This window comes from Manis pentadactyla, chromosome 15 (assembly GCF_030020395.1).
Source record: "Manis pentadactyla isolate mManPen7 chromosome 15, mManPen7.hap1, whole genome shotgun sequence".
NCBI lineage: Eukaryota > Metazoa > Chordata > Mammalia > Pholidota > Manidae > Manis > Manis pentadactyla.
Genome location: NC_080033.1, coordinates 56,735,529 through 56,751,913, shown reverse-complemented (window position 1 = coordinate 56,751,913; position 16,385 = coordinate 56,735,529). Strand labels below are relative to the sequence as shown.

Here is a 16,385-nt window from a genome sequence, read left to right as displayed (position 1 = left end):
TTGCATGCAGATACTCTTACCAAAGTCCCCCAAATCCAAGTACCCATGTAGTAAGAAGTCCAGTAAATTGTTTAGAGAAAATGTGTTTTAAAAAGCAGTTAATTAAACCAACCCAGGAAAGACCCATTCTTTCCTATGGCTTTCTCTGAACAGGCTGAGTCTGGGGCCTCTGAAGCCAAGGAAAAGTTAGCTGTCTCTCTATGCATTAAACTTTGGACAGGAACAGCACTGCCCCAACAGAAGTTAGGAGACCTAGTCTTTGGGGAAGTCTGTAGAAAACTCCCAATTATCCTGGAAACATGGATCTTTATGAAGATTAAAATGCAGTGAGCCTCCTTTCCCTTGGATGATGTTCAGGGGCTCCGACAGGGTGACATCAGAACATTCTGATGCTTCCGTACAGTGCCTGAGGTTAACAGTCCTTAGTGATCCCTTTGGAATGTAGATCATTTGTTTGCAGCTTCCTGGCCTGGAATCCCAAGAGTAAATGATTGTGCAGTGATTGCTCAGAGAAAGCTTGAGACTATCTTCATTGCTGACAGTGTATGAGACTTACTGTTTTAACTACGGGGGAATGACAAGTACATAGTGCAGCCCACAGTCAACAAATCCTTGCATTTCTAATAAAGAAATTATCCACCTCAGGCAGCTCTGTCAGTCACAAAAACCATACAAACAAATCAACATCTTGAGCTAGTGAAGGTTTTGGAAGGTAACTACCAAAGTGAAAACCAATGTAGGCTGAAAGGTTAGAACAGAATTCTCAGGTAGGGAAGAGTGAACTTCAGAGTAAGCACTTAGGGAAGGAAATTACTCCACACTTATTAGCCCTGTTTAACATAGATGGTGTGACCCCGCATTGGCCTCGGTTAGTTCCATCTCAGATGTGAGGGACACTGATTCGCCCTGTTGGTGGTGCTGGAGAGAGCTGTCTGTGAAAGCTGACGAGCTGTGAGGATGCACCACAGCAGCCCTGAGGCTTGTTAATCCCCATGACGTCACAGTGTTTAAGCAGTAGAAATGAGGAAGGAGGTTAAAAACAAAACAAAAGGATCCTCTGATTCAAGTAAAGGTAATGGAGTAAGAAAACCCAACCAGCTGAAGTGAAATGTCTACGGGCATGGGGTAGTGTCCTATCCTGGCTTCTAGTGCAGCCTTTATGAACAGTAATAGTGGCTGAGAGCACAAAACTAACCAATGACTATGGCAACCTGAGTGACAGATCCCAGCCACAGCTGCATCTGGCCGTCTGGCCCTCTGCTACCCCAGGTGAGGAGAGGGGTCTGGCCCACCAGCCCTGGAGAGGAGTTTAGGGCTGCAGCCTTCCAGGAACCAATCGCAATTTTGCTTATTTCAGATGACGTCCACAGGCACACCACTGTGCAAGGCTAACATGATCTGACAGTTCACGTAATCAGTTCTGGACATTCAGGTCAGATACAGAGGAATAATACCAGTTTTTGGAGAGGGAGGAGGGCTAGAACACCCTGATGCCAGGCCTTTTCTGTGTATTCATGTGTACACAGGATGCTCTGCTCCCCGTCGAATAGCATTTCCACGGCTGCCAGCTTGGGAGCCTTGGGTGTCTCACTATCAGGAGCCACGAATTCAAATGGCCACAGGCTGGGCAGGCAACACAGAAGAGTGAAGCAGTCCATGTGGGGATGGGTGAGCTGGAGAGCATGTCCTGCTCCTGCACAGGGCAGCCCCGGCTCAGGTGCAGCTGGCAGGCTGCCTCACAGGGAGAAGGCCCAGCATTACCTAATGTAAGTTTCCAAAAGCCAGAAATCTTACTTTTTCCATCAGCTCTCTTGATCTGTAAATGTTAGCATCAGACCAGACCAAATATAGCTGCAGGCCATGTCTGGCCTCCCAGTTTGCAGCCTCTGACCAGGAGACTGACAAACACAAAGAACTGTCCGTGTCCCTCAGACACTCCTGACCGCAGTTCCGCAGCCTTGTGTGGGGGGTGAGGACTGGAGAACCTGGCGAGGACAGGCCTGGGCAGTGCAGCAGTCGGCTCCATTCCTACTCACTGCCCCCTCTGCTGAGAGAAGACAGCAGAGAACTGGAGGGTCTTTCTTTTAGAAGCAAGCAGGGCCTTCAAAGAGCCTCAAACAAGAGTCAAAGATGACACCACTCAGGTGGCTCAAGAGGGGAGAAGGATTTATTAGCCTGTTTCCAGGGGGGGAGCCAGGGGCAGCAGCTGGGCTGTGTTCTCACATTCAGAAGGAAGAACAGGAGCAGGGAAACCTGCTTGACTGATCCACACGGCAGTGATCTTCACTCGTGCTGATCTCCACAGCTTTGTGCTCACAAAAACCATCCTCTCCTCCTGCAGGGAGGATACAGGGCCCAGGACGCTGACCTTGGAGGGTGGGACTGGCTTGGCTTCACTCTTGGCCTGAGCAGGCAGAGCTCGGGCTGGGGCCCCAGGGCATCAGCCGTTAGTTCACAAGGAACAGGCCTAGGAGGAGTGGGGAGCAGGGGCTGGCAAGCTGATCTGAAGGTCGGCCGTACCAACCCCAGAGCGCCGCTGCCCCCACTCCGTGACACGTCCGGGAGATTTTAACTTTATAAAGAAGACAAAATCCAAGCAGCATTAATTTAGGAGAACAAAAGAAGGTTTAAAAAAAACCCACAGAGGGGCAGGAGACAAGGAGTTGGCGAGCATCCAGAAGAAGAGGAAGTAGAAAGAGCCAGTAATCCACCGGGTGGCGAATGTGCTTCTGCGTCTTTGTGGCCAGGGAGGCCATTCCTTCCTGCTCTCCAGCTGATAGCCAGAGAGCCAGGGGACACTACAGTGACTTTAGGATGAGCCCCGGAGCCCTGTGTGGCCTCTGACATGGGGAGTGCCATGGATTTACCCCAACCAGCCTCCCACCTTCACCATCACCCAAGTGAGGATTTTAACTCTCCTGTCCAAAGTCCTCTGTGAATTTCTTCACTTTCAGGAGGTCCTCTGCATTCACAGTGGGCCGAGTGGTGGCCAAAGACCGGAGCATGTCCGACTGCAAAGACAAGGGCACGCAGCTGAGGAGCCGGGCTCCAGGCCTTCAGTCTCCCCGCGTCGCAAACCTGTGCAGTCTAGGGCCGGAAGAGCCTGCTTTCATGGTCACTGCCCAGCCCCGAATGCAGGCCTCCCCCCGGCTGCCCGGCTTCTGCCCAAATGCCTCCTCACTCTTCCCTCCGAGGCAGCTCATGTCATTTCCAGAGGGGCCTACTTCCAGTCTGAGCGAGTCTAAGCTCCCAACATCTCTTAACTCCTGTGAGAAGCTCTAAGTGCACATCCTCCACACCAGCCACAATGGCAGACCCCTGCACACAGGAGGGGCAGGACTAGCAGCACGGCGAGGGTGAGGAGAAGGAAGACTCATCAAGCGACAGGCTGCCTGCACAGCTGCACAAAATCCAGCTGTGCTGACAGACATTCAATGGGAATCCTTCTGTGCACAAAACAAGCCAGATCAATGGAATGGTGTAGTCACATCAGATGGCCTGTGCCCTTCGTGCTGAAGAAAATAAAATACTAATGCTACAGCCTCTGTCCTTGGCCCCTACCAAGTCTAATGGCAGGAGCCCCAACCATCCAGAGCCCTGAAGGCCATTCTCCATTCAGGATGGTCCACAACAGCCCAGGACAGAGAAGGTGAGAACCTTACTTTTACTCTTGGACCCAAACCCCCAATGTTCTGGGCTCTGTGCAGTCCCTCTCCCAGCTGGCCACTTACCATGCAAACCACAGGCTCTAAGAGTTTGTCACTCGGGACATCCATCCAAGTCATTTCCATGGCTCCTGGGTCCCCTGGTGAGCACGGGGTCAGGAGGTCATCGATCATAATGCTAGGGTTGGTGCGGGAAGGGCCACAGACCTAAAACCAAACACGAGTTTGTCTGGCCAGCGGGGTTGCCGCTGACGTCTGGGGAAGGGGCAGAAGGCCTCAGCGTCCTGAGTCCTGAGGAGAAGTCATGGTAAGGCGTGAACGAAAGCCTGGGTTTCTGGGGTGTCAGTCTGAGGGATGGGCTCCTTCAAAACTCTTGAGCTGGGTAGTCAAAGTGGCTCAAAGCCTGATTTCAGAGGTTTGTGAACAGCATGACATTCCAGCCTCTGTTCCCCGGAATACCAGTCTGGTGGCCCAAATGCCTGGTATCTTCCTCTTTCTCATTAACTCCAAATCTTACCATGAATGCAGTGACATCAAAACTCTTTCTTCAACTGAAGTCTGCTCCATCGGCAACATTCCCCCGAAACTGCGTTCCCTCATCTCCCGACTCACCTGTCACCAGTGTGGCCTGTCCTTTCAGAGTGCAGCCTGCCCACGCCCTCCAGCCTTTGGGAACACCAGGCCTCCCTCCCTCCTCTGCCTTCCCCAGCACCACCCTCTAAGAAACAAGTCTTAATTTTGCTTGTTGTCTACCTTCCCCACTGGAAGGGAGGCTCCCGGATGGCAGGGATTTTTGTCTGCTCAGTTATGAATGTCTCCCCTGCATCTAGAACAGTACCAGGTGCTTAGTAGGACCCTGGCTGGACACTGGACCGAGATCTGCATGAACAGAGCTCCTTACAGTGCGACTCATCCCCACCACTTCTCAGACACTGAGTAGGGGCCACCACGTACAGCAACTCAGAGCTGACTGGGGGGGCGGGAGGTACCTGGCATGGGGCCATGTCCTTTAGCATCACACAATCTCAGATGGTCACACTCTATGCAGAACTGCAGGGAAGGGCAGAGCAGTGAGGCCCCTGCCCTGGAGCCAGACGCTCACTCTGCACTTGCCCTTGGTTCCCCAAGACCCCCAGGATGTGTCACCTGAGCAGTCAAGGAGCTGGCCCGGAAAGCCAATGCCCCTTTTCCTGTAACGCTTTCTTAGCAAGGCCTTGCCAGCCCACTCACCTTTTTGAAGTGTGTCGCTGACTGTACTTTTCTAACGGGCTGCATGAGGGAATCCCGCACGATAACGCTGATGTCTGCTCCTGAGTAGCCTTCTGTCTTCCGGGCCAGCTCGTGGATGTTGGCATCTGTGAGGTTGTGGGGAGTGCTTCCCAGATGCAATCGGAACATCTGGGCACGGGCAGCCTCCTCTGGCAATGGGATGTAAATGCGCTTTTCAAACCTAGAGAGCCAAGCACACGGTGGGACTTGAGAGCGGATGGCGGAACATCTTCATGGTGGGGGATACCGGGGCCCTCCAAAGACGCCTTCACTCAGGGCTCTGCTCACCATGCAGCCACGGGGAAGCCTCCAGGGAAAGGGGGTCAGGCTGCATGCACAGCAGCCAGCATCAGGTTGGCCACAACTGGAGAAAGACTGCAGCCCCCAGCTCCTACTGGGTAAGACTCACCTCCTCCTAATGGCCGAGTCCAACACCCACGGGATGTTTGTGGCGCCGAGGACCAGAGTCCCATCGTTGTTGTTCCCCACCCCTGTGAGCAAGGGAAACACAGGCGCTGACTCAGGACACCGGCAGGGATCAGTCAGAACCCATAGGGAGGACATCGGTGGCTGTGTGTGTCCTGAACTGGCGCTGCCCCTGTGCAAGGCCCCAGCCAGCCCCACTGGGCCAAGAGCCCTGCAGCCCTGCCTGCCTCGGCACAGGCACGGGGCAAAGGCCGCAGGAACCTCTCCGTAACCAGGGCCTGGGGAGATAGAGCTCAGAGCTGCTTCTCTCATATTTTCCTCTCACCTCAGGAGGATTAAACCCACTCATAGCAAAACAATGAAGCCCAAGGCTGGCTTTAGGTGAAATGAGAACCAGGGCGGGACCGGGACTTGCTCACACCCTGCATCTGGACCAAGAACTCCGTTTTGATCCTCCGAGCAGCCTCACTCTCGTTTTCATTGCGGGATCCACAGAGGGAATCCACCTCGTCAATGAAGATGATGGAGGGCTTGTGCTGCCGAGCCAGCTCGAACAGGTTCTTGACCAGTCTGTGAAGGTGCGAGGGGATTGCCATCGGGACCCACCCACATGCCCAGCCAGGGTCCCAGCCGCCACTTCTCTCCTCTTGCCCTTCCCGAGGGGTGGTCAGGACTCTAGGCATGCCTGGACTTCCGTCAGTGGGGTAACAAACCCTCTGCAGCACTGTGCCCAGGGGAAAGCCAGCTGTGGCGACAGGTTCCAGTCCTGGCAGCCCCGTTCATTAGCTCTGGACTTAGGAGAAGTCCCTTCCCCTCCCCACAGCCTCAGTGTCATCTGCAGAAGGGGAGCCGGTGTGGGAATAAGCCCACTACCTGACTCCCCGTTATTGTGAGTGCCTGTCTCCTCCCCTCATGAGGACTCATCCCTCCCAAGTCCCCTTCCAACTGCAGCTGACTCTGTCAGGACCGCGTCCCCCTAGTAAGCTAGCAAGATACCCCTCTGCTGGCTACTTCCCTCTGACACCCAACAGTGGCTCCAGGGGAGGTGACTCCTGGGGCAGGGGCTGCCGGCAGAGCCAGGCCAGGCAGCTGACTTACTTCTCACTCTCTCCCAACCACTTAGACATCAAGTCTGAGGATGACACAGAGAAGAAGGTGGAGTTGCTGGCCTCTGTCGCCACCGCTTTGGCCAGGTAGGACTTCCCTGTGCCGGGGGGTCCGAAAAGCAGTATCCCTCGCCAAGGGGTGCGCTTGCCTATACAACAGAACAAGCTGAAGTGAGCTTTCTCCTGACTGGGGACAGGGGACAGAAGAGCAGAGGGGCCTTAGTCACTGTAAATACAGTCAGGAATGAAAAGGTCTACAAGACAACTGATTCTAGGAGCAAAAGAGTAAAGGGAACTAAACTGCCTGCCCATAGCTTGGTCCTAGCCTTGTCTTAGGACCCCTATGGCCTTGCAGAGTGACACTGCTGACCCTGCCCGCCCATGGGATGGTCAAGTCCAAGTTCTACTTAGAAAGGTGTTTCTGACAGGTTGACCATGACGAGCAGACCCTGGGGCCTCTCCCGACCAAGAATGCACGAGGAAGGCCAGCCCGTGCCCACTGTGGGCAGAGGGAGCTAAGCTTCCACCTGCACATTGGGAGCCCCAAGCCGGCTCCCTCCCAAGCCTGGTATTTTCACATCCGGGCCGTAAGTGGCTCAACACTTACCTGTGAACAAGTGTGGGAATTTAATTGGCAAAATGACAGCTTCTTTGAGGGCCTCCTTGGCCCCCTCCAGCCCCGCCACATCATTCCACCGAATGTTGGGCTTCTCTATCACAACAGCACCTGCAAGAGGCAAGCAGAGCCTTCGCCCCAGAGCCCGGCCAGTGAGGCGGAGCCAGCCCTCCAGGCGGCCCTCACCATGCCCTCTCCCATCGCCACAGTGCTTCGAGCCTCTTACCCATCAGCTGCTCTTGCAATTTCTTTTTCTCCGGGTTATCCCCTTCGCTGTCACTGTCACTGCTGGGGAAGCAGACAGAGATGACAGGCTATAGCAGCAGGCAGTTGCAGGGAGGCCCTCGGAGTGAGGCCAGCATGGTGGTGACAGGCCGCTGTCCCGAAGGGCGTTCCTCAGGCACACGCAGGCCGCACGTCATCAGCACTCCTCTGGGATCCCCCAGGCAGCATTCCCACGGCCCACCCTCGTTTCTTCACCGAAGGAGTAAGAACAGAGATGCGTGCCCTCTCGAGGAGGCTGGTGAGGGACATGTGCTTTGGCCGGACTTTAGAAGCAGCTGCACAAGCACCTGGAGCTGTCCCTGGCCTTTCCTATAGACTCAGAACCCACCAAGTGGCTGCGACTTGGAGAAGAGGTAAAGTTTAAGTCTAGAGGGGAGCAGCTGGGAAAGAAGCACAGTCACTGTCCAGATCGAAGTGCTATGCCACCGTCCTCCTGCCTTCCTAGGTGTGTCCCCCGCGCTGGGGAATCCCCTCTGCAGTCCTCCTGCTCAGGACCACCCCCCACCTCCACCTCCAGGACACCCCTGGCCTTTGTGCTCAGCTAACTGGAATCTCCATGGTAGGTGAACCACAAATGTGAGGAGAGCGGCTGCAGAGGGAACACTAGCCTTTGGAGTCAGAAACAGAGACCCTGGGGGTGGGTCCAGACACCAGCAAGTACCAGCTCTGTGACCTGGGCTATCTCTGAACCTGAGTCCGCTGCCTCATCTGTCAGATGAAGACGATGGCTCTGATGACAGCAGCCGCTGACATTCATGTGACCCATACTGAGCACCAAGCTGTATTCTCAGGGTGTGACCGCATCACCTCATTTGCCCCTAGAACAACACTAAGGCAAGTCCCATTATCTTTCTCCTGCAGAAGAGGAGCCTGGCAGCACAGGGCCGCCATGGCACTTGTCCAGGCCCACAAGGCTAGCGAGGGGCAGAGCTGGGCTATACTGCTGGAGTCTGGCTTCAGAGTCCCAAGCTCATAACCTCATACCGGCTCCCCATTCCACCCAGGGCTTTTCTGTGCAGATGCAATAAGGTATCACATGTGGAAGGGTTCCATAAAGTGCCTCACAACAGCAGCTAGCATGAGCAGGACTCCCTAAAAGGAAGGTGCCCTGGGACCAGCAGGGAGAATGACAGGGGCACAGGCAGGGGGTACGCGTTGTGGCCCGGCCCAGCGCCCCGCCCTCTGCACTCACCCCTTGCTTTCACTCTGAGACTCTCTGACTGGCTTCTTGCTGTGCTTCTCTTTGCTTCGTAAATAATCCTTCAGCTTCTCGGCCCGGTCTAGGTACTGCATGCACTTGGCTCGGATGCTCTCCTTGGCCTTGTCGCTGTGTGCCTCATCTGCAAAAGGGGAACCAGACAGGGTGTGCCCTCTCCTCTCACAGAGGCTCTGTGGCCGGGAGGACCCTGTGTGTGACTCACATTTGATAGCGTGTAGGAAATACTCCACAGCATGCTGATAGAGCCGGAGCGCCTCCTCGTAATTCTTGGCTTTATCCTCTTCTGTGGCTTTTGTCACCAGATCGATGGCTTTCTGGAAAGGCAAAGCAAATAACTGGGTGCTTCCCAAGAGATCCAGAAAGCCCTCTGGGGCCCAGGAAATCACAGATGAGATATAAGCCAGACCTGTAGATTTGTCAGTTGCAGACCATTACATCTACCTACTTTTCTAACATCAACTAGAAAGGCCTTAAAAGGATTTCAAAGTCAGCCATCTCTCTTCATGATACACTCATACAGTTAAAAGCAACCTCCTTCTCAGTCTTCCCTCTGGATTTCAGCTGTGGAAACGGGATCACCTCTCTCTAGGACCCAAAGGCAGAGTTCACTTTCTATTCCATGCTGCAAGGGAAAGAGAAATGAACCTGGATGCAGAGCCTGGAACAGGGGAAACACCAGAACCAACTGATTTCTGTGTTGCTCAGCATGGAAACCAGAGACCGTACTTAACCTTGAGCACCAGAAAAGAGCCAGTAGGCTAAGAAAGTCCCTCATTGACCTGGGTTTTACGAGATGGACTTAAAGGGATCACTACTTCCTTCTACCAGCCCTACTTGCTTATTGAGGCTGAGAAGAGTTTCCTAAAGTTGATACCTAGGGAAGGGATGCTTAGCCACATGAGTCAACACATCAGTAGCTCTGGGAGGAAGAGAGACATTGCCAGTAAGCTTGCTTATTCTAGAGGCATATATGTGCTACCAATTCAGGGGAATGGGCCTCTGGAACCTTCTAAGAACTCTATGAGAGTGTCTTTGTGAATCTCATACATTCTGTATTCCTGTGTACTAGACTGGAATGTCAAGTAGGCTGGATCTTTCAGACAGCTGCCCCACACCTACATACCCACTTTTAGAAACCATGGCTTCACCAACCCAGGAAGTTATTTCCAGAATTATCCTCCTCAAGCTGATATAGCACTAGACACCAAGCAGGCAGATCCCGCTATATACATACAGTTCCATCCATAGTGAACAATAAGCCTCCTGACCAGCTCTTGGCAGGGCCTGGGCATTTGTGCAGCCCTTCCTCATTGGAAGTTAGTAAGTCTCACAACGAAAGACACAGATAGCTCTAAAAAACAGACTGGGGCAGGTTAGGCCAGGTCATGTTAAATGAACTCACCAGGTTGAAGACATGAAAGGTAACAGTGTTGGATATTTTCAAGCGTCAGCTCCCTCCTCTACCTACAAACAGAGAATGGCTAGGAGCCCTGAGCCTTCTTGGATGACTGGCTTAAGCACAAGCTTTATTTGTCTGCTCTCTCACCCATGAAGGCCCTTCCCAAGAGATGTGAAAGGGATGCTCCTACCCCCAGTGCCTTCTCTTCTCCAGAACAAACACCCCCATTTCCTTGGACATTCTCACTCTGTTTGCCTTCTTGCTTGGGTCTGTCCTTTTGAAAGGTAGGGCACAGAACAATACTCCAGGTAGGCTCTGCCCCCCATTGGGCAGAGCAGACCCATCCCCTCCCTCCTTCTAGATTCTCTATTATGTACCTAAGAACACATTAGCACATACAGTTTTTCACATGCAAGAGACCTCAGCTGCAATTTGGAGGGGGAATAGTTTTGCCTAACACGAGGGAAAGGTGACAAACGAACTGCCAGCCCTGCTGAATCTCTAGTAACACACAGGGCAAAGAATGAGGATGAGAGAAAGGGGTAGAGGAGGAAGACGAGCCGGCAAACTTTCTGTAAAGGACCATGGTAAGTATTTCAGGCTTTCTTAGCTATATAATCTCTGTAGCAACTACTTGGCCTTTGTAGTCCAGAAGCAGCCATAGACAATACATAAACAAATGAGCAGGGATGTGTTCCAATAAAACTTTATTTATAGATACTGAAATTTGAATTTCATGATTTTCACATGTCACAAAATATCCTTTATTCAGCCTCTTTAAAAACCTCTGACATGTTAAGTGAGAGAAGCCAGTCACAAAGGACCATATATAGTATATGATTCCACTTACCTGAGGTGCCTCGAATAGGCAAATCCATAGGGACAAAAAGTAGATTTAGTGGTTGGGGAGGAATAGAGGGCTTAGGAGATGATGGCTAAAGGAAGTGGGATTTCTTTTTGGGATGACTTACGTGTTCTAAAAGTGACTGTAGGGATGGTTGAACAGCTCTGTAAATATACTAAAAACATTGAATTGTGCACTTTAAATAGGTGATTTGTGTGGTATGTGAGTTTTATCTTAATAAAGCTGTTTTTCTTTTAATGTGAAAAAATATTCTTATCAGCTCACAGGCCATACAAAAATGGGGCAGGGGGAATCTGCAAGCCATGGTTTCCCCAACCCTGTGAAGGCAGACCTGCTGGTGGATGGTGGGGTCTGGCTTTGTACCTCCAGCTACTTCCTAGGCTAGTACCCCAACTTATTCCATGCCTGTTTCCACTCTTTCCTCTATCTACAGTAACCATCCCTTCTCTACCTCCAGGTATGTGATTACAACCCATCCTTCCATCCTTTGCTGATCCCCCAAATGCCCTTCTTCCATGAAGTCTTGCTTAACTTCCCAAGCAACTTCACCTGCCATCACTTACTGAGCACTTACTAGGTAAAAGATACTGTGTTAAGAATGCTTTACCTGAATTACTCAAACTAGAGCCACTGTCACAACAACTCTAATGAGTATTAACCCATTTTACTGACAGGAAACCCGAAATTCCAAGATCAAATAACTAGCCCAAGGTCACATGCTCGTGAGTGGCAGAGCCCATAAAGAAACCCAGGTCTGAGGCCGGAGCACGTTTATGTTTTTCCGGCCCAGCCGGACTGGCAGCACCTGGCGGATGGGTCAGTCATGCATCCAGGTCGCGCCACCCCAGCCCACCCAGCACGATCTAGGGAATAAATGAAGGGTCGTTGACCGAGAAGAGGAAACCGGAGCAACAGAGGGGGCTTATTCAAGGGGAGGCAGTTCCTCGAGGGAGAGAGAGGAGTCAGACCGCGGGCCCGAGCTTCCAGAGCGGCGCCTGGGAGGCCCGGTGTGGCCGATGCCCGGGGCGGTCGAGGGGCGGGGGCTGCATGTAGCGGTCTCAGGGCTCGGCTCGGCCAGGGGCCGCACGTTGGGGGCGGGAGGCGGCCCTTGGCTCCGAGCGCGTGAAAACAGAAACGGGCGGAGGCGGAGGCGGGGCGGGTACCGCGAGGCCGAGGTGCTGGGAGGCCGCTCGGCTGCCCGCCGGGGTGCCGGCCCTTAGGCCCCGTCGCGCCTCTCTCGGCCTCCGCAAGCTGGGCCCAGCCGCACCGAGGTACCTGGAGGGTTGACGTTGTCATTTCATCTCCTGGGTCCGCCCCGCACCCCGCGGCGCTGCTTGCGGCCTCGGTCCGGCCCGGGAGAGCCGAGGTGCTGGGTCCGGCGCGGGGAGCCCGGCGAATCGGAGCTGGGCGCAGGCAGGGCGGCCGCTGGCAGCCGGAGCCGAGTCCGAGGGCGAGCGAGCAGCGCGGCGCAGAGCGGCCAGGCCCGAGCCGCGAGGCTGCCCCGCGCGGCCACGGAGGGTACTGCAGGCACCGCTCCCCCGCCCTGGGGGCAGCCGCAGCTAGGGCCGGGGCGGGGCCGGGAGGAGGAGGGGCGGGGCCGGGAGGAGGAGGGCAGGGGAGGTGGGGGTGGACTGAGGCAGGGCTGGGTAGCAATGCTCTAGTCCTAGACCCCCGCTTCTATTGCATCAGCCCCTACAGGACAGTTTAACTTACAAAGTAAACCTAATTTCCCACAGCTTTGGGTTCCTGATGTTTAACAGGGTATGCTAATAATTGGTATCTACCTTGTCTGGCATTTGGGGAAATGAATGAGCTAATGTAAACATAGTGTATCCCACAGTGGAGGCTCAGTCCATGGTGATTTCTATTATGACGCTGGTGGGTCTAAAGTCAGTTTTGTTTTAAATATTAACCCTTATACTTTTCTCTTTAGAAAGTGGTTTTCTTAAACCTCCAAAGCCGGGGACTTTACCCCCGTGAACTTCAGTATAGCAGATGGGTTGTTCACACTTGTTCGTCCAGCAATATTTAATCAGGATAGCCGCTATGTGCCGAGCGCCCTGCTAATTTCTGGAGATTCAACAATGATCAAAGCGGCTCTAAGGGAGCCCATGGTTTGAGGGAGAAAGATGCTGTTCATTAGGAAAGATTATGGGATAAGTATGATGAGGCCTGTATGTAAAGGCTCATGTGCTGTGTAAGCATCTCACAGGCAGCCTGCCCACAATTAGGGGGTCAGGAAAGGCTCTCATTTAAGTGGAGGTTTGAAGGATCAGGGAGAGAGGATGAGCACTCCAGGGTGATGAACAGCCTGTGCAAAGGCCCTGAGGCCTGAGGAGGCCACTGACGGCGTTTAAGAAACTGGACAAAGGCTCAAATAGCCAGAGAGCAGAAAGCAAGTCGAAGTCTGTTGTGAATGACACTGGGGAGCTGGGCAGGGGCCAGGACATTTGGCTGTGGTAAAGGTTTGGGGTTTTATCCTAAGAACGGTGAGAAACTGTTTTTGGATGGATGACTGTAGCTCTGGCATACAGAGCAGATTGCAGGGATGGGGTGGCTATTGCCTTTGAAGTATTTCCATAACCCAGGAGAGCAAGGAAAGCTTGGACTGGGAGGGCCATGGAAAGATGTGCACAAAACAGAGGTTTTGGAAAACAAATCAATGCACGTGGAAATGGATAGAGATGAGGTATGGTGAAGGGCAGGAGGGGACAGGGATGATTCCTGGTTTGCTGGCTTCAGCACCTGGACAGATAGTGGTGATACTGACATGGGGAATTCTGAACCAAGACCAGGTTGGAGGGGTGGGGAGTGAGGAAGATGATGAGTTTGAGGTACTGTTGAAACATCATGTGTCAGTTAGATACATGCATCTGCAACTAGAAGAAAGATGACAGTTGAAGGTGCACCTCTCTGGGTATGGGTGGAAATGGAAGCTGTGCAGATGAGATCTCCCAGGGAAGACTGGAGGGTAGGGTGGGCGAGGCAGGCATCTGGGACAGAGCTGGGAGGTTTGCTGGCTGACCAGAGGATGAGCCTGCAAAACCTCAGAAAGACTGCTGGACAGGTAGGACAGCCAGCCAGGTGTCTTAGGAGTCAGGGGAGGGGTGTCAATAAGGAGAGGGAGTGCAGTACCTCATGCAGCTGAGAAGGCAGACCGTGACATGAAGGACACCGACGACCTCAGCCAGAGATGTTCTGGTCAAATGATGGAGGCAGAAGTCATACTGCAGTGGACCCTGTGGGAGGGGACATGAGCAAATGCAGTCCCTGAGGAGACACACCTCTCAAAATGTCTGGGGAAAAGAAAGGAGGCCTAGAGCAATAGCTGCAGAAGTTGTGGGGCCCAGGGAAAGATTTTTGGTAGTTGTTACTGGGAGAAAAGATGAGCATGTTTAAAAAACCAATAGAAGGGATCTCCATAAGAAGGCTAATCAGTGGGAATGAGGTCAAATAGGGTGGCTGGCTTTAGGAGCGAAGATGGATGCGTAGCAAGAAGTTGGGAGAGTACCTTTATTTTCTCAGTGAATTAGAAGGAAAGAGAATCTGCTGAGAGACAGAGAGAGAGAGAGAGAGAGGTGGAAGGCCTGGGGTTTGAGGAGAGTTAAACATGGTTGGACATAATTTCAAGTGAACCAGAAATGAGCAGTGTTAAGGGCAAGCCTGGTAAAGGTTGGCAACCTCTGTAAGTGTACAGAGGTACCAGTTTGCCTTGCATCTTTCTCCCCAAGACTCAGCTGTCCAGAAGGTGCAGGAAGATGGTTCATCCAGGCAGCTGCTATGAAGGCAGAGCAGCAGGGAACTCCCAGGTTCAGCGAGTGTGGTGCTGCAGTGGTAGTCTATGGACTGGGAACTGGGTAAGGTGGAAGGTGAATAGGGAGAAAGTAAGAGACAGTGGACTTGTAAGGACCAACAGGTAGTCACAGTGGGAGCACACAGGGATGTGTCAGTTACTGATTTCAGAAATGGCTCTATTTCAGCAGTAACACAGTTCAAGGGGCGACCATGGGAGCAGGAGGGTAAGATGGAGTGAAGAGGTCATCATCACACATTCTTGCAGTTCTGGAGGCCAGAAGTTCAAGATTAAGGTGTTAGCAGGGTTGTTTCTGCTGAGGCCTCTTTCCTAGGCTTGCAGAGAAGTACGCTTTTGCTGTGTTTTACAGGATCTTTCCTCTGTACGCATGCACCCCGGATCTCTGTGTGTCCAAGTTTCTTCTTACAAGGATTGGACTGAGGCCCACCCTAAAGGCCTCATTTTAACTGAGTCACCTCTTTGGAGGCCGTGTCTTCTTGAATTCAGTGGGACCCAATCCAGCCCACAGCAAGGGCTGGGGTTGAGATCCACTTGCTGTGCTCACCTTCCCTTTGTTCTTCCTACTCAGCTTTCCTGGTCCTCCTGTCTTTCATGAGCCTGCCATCCAGACATTGGCAAAGCAGAGCTTTCCAGAGAAAGCTCCCTCTCCTGAAGGAAGCTCTGTGCTGAGCAGCTGTTTCTGGTGGCAGGAAACAGGACTGCCTTCCCATCTCACTCAATCACCCATTGTTGATTTCTCCTTGGATGACTGTTTGAAAACAGATTCTGAGAAACCCTCAGTTCTGCAGTAGTGCTGCCATTGCTGGGGACGGGAGAATAAGTGTAGGAGCGAAAAGGGGAATTAAGGCACCAAAGTTAGGTTTTTTGTGGGCTGGCATATGGAGCATATCTAGGCTTTATGATTCTGAATCAGATCAGTAATTTCATGTTCTTTCTCACTAGAGCAGAAATCAGATTGCCAGCTCCACACTTGAGGTAGAAAATCATTGACTTGCAAATGCACAATTCCATTGGCTTTCTTGCCCAGCACTTTCCTAGATTGGATTCTACTCATGCTGAGAATGTGGCACTGTTGTAAACCCAAGCTTGGACCAGTGAGTCAACTCTGCTCAGCCAATACAACCCAGTAAAATCAGGCTATACAGACTCCAGCACTCTAGGGGCCCGTGCCAAGGAGTGGGTTCTTAACAGTTTGTTAGGAAACCCTTGGATGGGGGCCAAGAGCAGTGTGGAGGAGGAGGAACAAAAACTAGGTTCAGGTAAAGGAGAGGTAGGACCAGGGCAAAATTTTGCTGGGACATCAAAAAAAGTGAGTGACTCACACCAATATGGAGCCCTGATTCCTGATACAATTCTGAGAAACCAGCCCCCCTTCTCCAGTGACTCAAAGTATCATAAAGCTCAGATTGATCCAATGGTTAAGCTCCAGTCACACAGAAAGTCACGGTGGAACTAGAACCAAAACTAAGTTTTTAAGTTTGAAGTTGCCCTAAATCTGCTTACAAATGGCCTCAGATGGGGCTTATGAGACATGGCAACCCAGTGCAACACATGGTTCTGGACAGGACCCTGTGCTGGGAGGACAAAGGAGACATTGTTGTGACCATCGGCACCATTTGAATGAGGTCTGTGGATTGGGAGCCAGTGTTGTACCAGTGAAACAGAGTGTCCTGGCAGGTACACACTAGAAGATTTAAGGATGACAGAGCATCATGTCAGAA

The 16,385-nt window shown here is 52.5% G+C and overlaps 1 protein-coding gene across 2 annotated transcripts; it reads right to left on the bottom strand.

The window, feature by feature from the left end:
- Positions 1 to 2,149: 2,149 nt before the first annotated feature.
- Positions 2,150 to 12,319, bottom strand: VPS4A (vacuolar protein sorting 4 homolog A). Of its 2 annotated transcripts, XM_036897739.2 has the most exons (12): positions 12,126 to 12,318; positions 9,989 to 10,050; positions 8,789 to 8,900; positions 8,560 to 8,707; positions 7,309 to 7,370; positions 7,074 to 7,193; positions 6,459 to 6,615; positions 5,782 to 5,930; positions 5,344 to 5,425; positions 4,896 to 5,115; positions 3,732 to 3,872; positions 2,150 to 3,011 (listed from the first exon to the last, which is right to left on the bottom strand). In XM_036897739.2, the coding sequence occupies exons 4-12, from the start codon at positions 8,658 to 8,660 to the stop codon at positions 2,910 to 2,912; spliced, it is 1,134 nt and encodes a 377-aa protein (XP_036753634.1). In that variant the 5' UTR covers positions 8,661 to 8,707; positions 8,789 to 8,900; positions 9,989 to 10,050; positions 12,126 to 12,318; the 3' UTR covers positions 2,150 to 2,909. The 2 variants fall into 2 exon arrangements, with proteins under 2 accessions (XP_036753634.1, XP_036753633.1); XM_036897738.2 differs by lacking the exon at positions 9,989 to 10,050 and having other exon boundaries at positions 12,126 to 12,319.
- Between the last annotated feature and the right edge of the window lie 4,066 nt (positions 12,320 to 16,385).

What these genes read in the sequence shown, in the direction of transcription:
- VPS4A (XM_036897738.2), bottom strand. Translation starts at nt 12,146, where the DNA reads ATGACAACGTCAACCCTCCAG. An exon ending in TCTCAGAGTGAAAGCAAGGG is followed by an intron (nt 7,371 to 8,559) that starts GTGAGTGCAGAG and finishes CTGCTTCCCCAG; the next exon opens with CAGTGACAGTGACAGCGAAG. An exon ending in TAGAGCCTGTGGTTTGCATG is followed by an intron (nt 3,012 to 3,731) that starts GTAAGTGGCCAG and finishes TTGTCTTTGCAG; the next exon opens with TCGGACATGCTCCGGTCTTT.